Source organism: Quercus robur, chromosome 6 (genome assembly GCF_932294415.1).
Source record: "Quercus robur chromosome 6, dhQueRobu3.1, whole genome shotgun sequence".
NCBI classification, from domain to species: Eukaryota; Viridiplantae; Streptophyta; class Magnoliopsida; order Fagales; family Fagaceae; genus Quercus; species Quercus robur.
This window is the reverse complement of record NC_065539.1, coordinates 1,914,497-1,919,332: the sequence shown is the minus strand read 5'-3', so window position 1 is coordinate 1,919,332 and position 4,836 is coordinate 1,914,497. Positions and strand designations below refer to the sequence as shown.

General features: G+C 47.9%; 1 protein-coding gene across 1 annotated transcript; it reads right to left on the bottom strand.

Annotated features, from left to right (window-relative positions):
* Positions 1-1,717: 1,717 nt before the first annotated feature.
* Positions 1,718-3,870, bottom strand: LOC126689581 (uncharacterized). Its single transcript, XM_050384818.1, has 4 exons — positions 3,608-3,870; positions 3,236-3,368; positions 2,161-3,121; positions 1,718-1,884 (listed from the first exon to the last, which is right to left on the bottom strand). Exons 1-4 carry the CDS (start codon positions 3,868-3,870, stop codon positions 1,718-1,720), a joined length of 1,524 nt encoding a protein of 507 aa, XP_050240775.1.
* Positions 3,871-4,836: the final 966 nt, after the last annotated feature.

Here is a 4,836-nt window from a genome sequence, read left to right as displayed (position 1 = left end):
CGTCGCGGAATGGGCCAAGGATGAAGTCTTAAGGGCCAAGACAGAGGCGGAATTCGCTAGGTCGAAGGCCGAGAGCTCTAAGGAGAAAGCTAAGGAGAAGGCTTATGACACGAGGGTGGCTGATACCCAGGCCATTCTCAAGGCTCAAATCCCTGGGGTATGCCGGCTCTACTGCTCCCAAGTCTGGAATGAAGCCCTCAAACAAGCTGGGGTGGAGGGGAGGCTGAGGTTGCTCGGCCTAAGGTTGCCCTGGCCGTGTCCACCCCTAACGAGCCAGCCGAAGGGGGCGAGCTTCCTGGGATGACAGAAACACGTGGAAGTTCAAATCCTGAAGCGCCCCAGGAGGCTGCCGGATCTATAGTCAGTGCTCAGGACTCTCACGTCGAAAAGCCACCTCTCTTGGTTCAGCCCCTTCAGACCATTTCCCCAGCTGATGTCTCCCAGGGTCCTGAGGCCAATCCTGCTCAGCTCCCCAAGGAAGGGGATGTCTCCTATGGTCCTGAGGCCAATCCTGCTCAGCTCCCCAAGGAAAAGCCCAAAATAAAGTTGAAGAAGTAAGGGTCTCGGCCAACTTTTGTATTGGTTCTAGTTTAGTTTTTAGTTAGTTCTCTTTTGCTTTAAGGACCTTGGAGTGGTTTTAAATTTTTCGACTACATGTATGAAATTCCTTTCTTCCTTTTTCTTTTGAATTATGCATTTATTGTCATCACCGCTATTGCTATTACTGCGAGTCTCGTGTCTTGTGAATTGGTTATCCTAACGGGTATGAATGGTTGTGTACATAATATATTTGAAATTAAACCCCTAAATTCTAACTCGCCGGTGTCAAGGGGACGCTTGGTTTGCGTCTACCCATGTTTTTTTTTAGGGGGCTGAGTGTATGATCCAAGGTACCGAGTGTGTACTTAAGCCACATTCACAACCTTTATGAACCTTAAAGTATCTAGTTTCCCCATAGGTTTGAGTTCGAAGACCATGCAAGACCTTGGTTCTATCTAGTACTTAGATCTTCCTGGAAGTAACTAGTTTCCCCATAAGTTTGAGTCCGAGGACCATGCAAGACCTTGGTTCTGTCTAGTACTTAGATTTTCTTGGAGTAGCTAGTTTCCCCATAAGTTTGAGTTTGAGGACTATGCAAGACCTTGGTTCTATCTAGTACTTAAACGGTTGCCAGAATGCAAGACATGTAATCAGGATGGACGTAAAATTTGAACTAGACAAATGCTTTTATTAATAATAATACCTTCTCAGGTTATTTACATTCTATGGGCGAGGTACAGCTTTTTTATCTAAGTCTTCTAGGTAGTATGCTCCTATTCCTGCAACTGAAGTAATTCAGTATGGCCAATCCCAATTGGGTCCAAGCTTTCCCCAGGATGGGTTTTTGGCAGCACCCACAACTTTTCTCAGCACTAAGTCCCCTAGGGCTAGTAGTCTAAGCTTCACGTTGGTATCATATCCCTGTTTGAGCTTTTGGTGGTAATAGGCCAACTGGATCATTGCCTTTTCTCTTCATTCGTCGATTAAATCTAGGTTCTTCCCCAATAGTTCGTCGTTACTGTCCTGGGTGAAGAAGCTCGTCCTCAACATTGGGAAGTTTGCCTCTAGAGGGATAACAGCCTCGGCACCATAGGTCATGGCAAAAGGTGTCTCCCCTGTTGACCGCCGTGGTGTAGTCCGATAAGTCCTTAAGACGTGCGGCAGCTCTTCCCTATCTTCACTTGGCGTCATCCAGTCTCTTCTTAAGCCCATTAACTATGACCTTGTTGACAGCCTCGGCTTGCCCATTTCCTTGAGGATAAGCTGGAGTTAAGTACCTGTTAGTGATCCCCAGCTCGCAGTAGTATCTTCTGAATGCCTTGCTGTCAAACTGGAGTCCATTATCTAAAATGAGGGTGTGAGGGACCCCGAATCATGTAACAATGTTTCTCCAGATGAATTTCTTGGAATCCACATCCCTGATGTTGGCCAGAGGCTCAACTTCGACCCATTTGGTGAAGTAATCTGTGCCGACCAATAGATATCTCTTATTCCCCGTTGCCTTCGGGAAAGGTCCTACAATATCTAGGCCCCACTGGGCAAACAGCCATGGACTGGACAGAGTGTTGAGGATCCCACCTGGCTGATGAATATTTGGGGCGAATCTTTGGCACTAGTCACACTTTTTAACGTATTCCAGGGCTTCCTTCTGCATCCCCGGCCACCAATATCCCTGGGTAATGGCTCGGTGCGACAGGGATCTTCCTCCTATGTGACTCCCGCAGATCCCTTCGTGCAGCTCTTCAAGCAGTAGTTCTGATGCCTCAAGGTGGACACACAGTAAATATGGCCCGGAATATGAGCGTTTGTACAATTTATGGTCCTCGGACAACCAGAACCGAGGAGCTTTTCTTCGTATTTTCTCCGCCTCCGACTTTTCCTTGGGCAAGATGTCATCTTTGAGGAACCTCACCATACGGTCCATCCAGTTAGGGCCCACTCTAACCTCATGAACATGGACCATGCTTTTGGCTACTTCATTCGCTCTATCTAGATGCTCGACAAGAATAATTCGAGGCAGATCCTCTGCCGAGGAGGTGGCAAGCGTGGCCAGTGAATTTGCATGAGTGTTTCCACTTCTGGAGACATGCGACAAGCTGAAAAGATCGAAGCCCGACTGCAAGCGTTTGACCTGCCTTAAGTACTCTTGCATCCTTACGTCTTTGGCCTCTAATTCTCCCTTTACCTGGCCCACTACTAGTCTCGAGTCCGAGAACATCTCCACTGCTTTTCCTCCAGTTTTCTGTACCATGGCAACTCCTTGTAGCAGGGCCTCATACTCGGCTTCGTTGTTCGTGGCCGAGAACGCAAGTCTTAGGAACTTCTCTATGATGGTTTTCTCGGGAGATATTAGGACTAGCTCCACTCCGAATCCCCTTTGATTTGCTGCACCATCAACGTACACCTTCCAACATGGGGGTCCTGGTGTAGAGATTACTCTAACCAATTTTCCATCCATGTTCTGCTCCTTTGCTACTATTTCTACTGGTGGTTCAGCAAATTCGGCCACTAAGTCAGCTAGGACCTGGCCCTTTATAGAGGTCTGAGGCATATATTTGATGTCAACGGTTCGAAGTACAGACTTCAAGGGTAGTTAGGTTAGAACAACCACTGTGTGGGCTTAGAAATAATGGAGAAGCTTTCGCGTGGCGTGGACCACAGCCAGTATGGCCTTCTCTAGGGGTAGGTATCTGACCTCAGCTTCATGAAACGACTTACTCACGTAATAGACTGGCTTTTGGAGGCCATTATCATCCCGTATTAGCACCAAGCTCACAGCATGGAGGGCCACAGCAATATATGCGTACAGAACTTCATCAGCCTCGGGACTGGACATGATAGGTGGCCAGGATAGGTAATCCTTGAGTTGTTGGAAGGCCACAACGCAGTCCTCGGACTACTCAAACCCTTTCCACTTGTTGATCAAGAGATAGAACGGTCTACATCTATCCGCCGACCTGGAAATGAATCGATTGAGGGTTGCGATCATCCCAGTTAGCTTTTGGACCTCTTTTGCATTTTGTGGTGGTTTCAAGTCATTTATAACCTTGATCTAGTCGGGGTTAACCTCAATTCCCCTATAAGTAACCATGTAGCCCAAAAATTGCCTGATCCCACGCCAAATGAGCACTTGGAAGCATTCAGGCGCAACTTATGCTTCCTCAAGACGCCAAAGGTGCTGCCGAGGTCCTGTAAATGCTTGGACACCACTTTACTCTTCACCACAATGTCATCGACATAGATTTCGATGCTCTTGCCCAACTGTGGCTCGAACATTCTTGTCATCATTCTCTGATAAGTGGATCCTGTGCTCTTCAGACCAAACGGCATTACCTTATAGTGGTAATTCCCAGTTGGTGTCACGAAAGTTGTTTTCTCCTAATCCTCCAGCACTAGCGGTATTTGATGGTAGCCTTGAAAGGCATCTAAGAAGCTCATGGGGGAATGGCCTGCTGTCGCATCCACCAGCTGGTCTATCCGAGGCATAGGGAATAGGTCTTTTGGGCACGCTTTATTTAGGTCGGTGAAGTCCATACAAACCCACCATTTCCCGCTTTTCTTCTTGACCACCACAGTGTTAGCCGGCCATTCGGGGTAAAAGACCTCTTTGATTGCCCCAGCACGCTTAAACTTCGCCACTTCATCCCTAATTGCATCAGCATGCTCTCTTGACGAGCGACGCGGTGGTTGCTTCTTAGGAGTGATGGTCGGGTTGACATTGAGGTGATGACAGATGAAAGCTGGGTCAATCCCGAGGGCATTGCAAGCATCCCATGCAAATACATCAATATTTCTTTTAAGAAACTCAATCAGCTCCTCCTTCTCCTAAAAAGGCAACTGAGCCCCTACCCGAAAGAATTTCTCCGGGTCGCCGCCAATAATCGCCTTTTCTAAATCTTCGCATTTTGCCTCCTCGGCGGCTGTGTCAAGGGGCGAAGCCAGGGCCTTTGATTTCTATAAATTCTTCTCAGCAGAGGCCGAGAATTCCGCATCGAACCGATATGAGACGGCCGCTACCACACATCGCCTCGCGGTGGGTTGGTAACCACGGATTTCAAGAACTTGGTCCCCCGACGAGAATTTCACCTTCTAATGCAATGAGGATGCAACAGCCCCTAAGGTATGGAGCCAGGGCCTATTAACGATGGCTATATAAGGGGAGTAGGTGTCCACCACGATGAAGTTCACCTCTACTATCTCTAGGCCAGTCTGAATGGGCAGCCTAATCATGCCCTTTGGAATGACAAGCTTCCCGTCGAAACTCATCAGAGGAGAGTTATAGGGTATCAAATCTTC

Excerpts from the sequence above, each read along its gene's own strand:
- LOC126689581 (XM_050384818.1), bottom strand. The coding sequence starts at position 3,870 with ATGCCGTTTGGTCTGAAGAGCACAGGATCCACTTATCAGAGAATGATG. Across the intron at positions 3,369-3,607 it reads TTACTTATAGGGGAATTGAG|TCCCGAGGCTGATGAAGTTC; the intron begins GTTAACCCCGAC and ends TATCATGTCCAG. Across the intron at positions 3,122-3,235 it reads AGTCGTTTCATGAAGCTGAG|TCTGTACTTCGAACCGTTGA; the intron begins GTCAGATACCTA and ends CTACCCTTGAAG.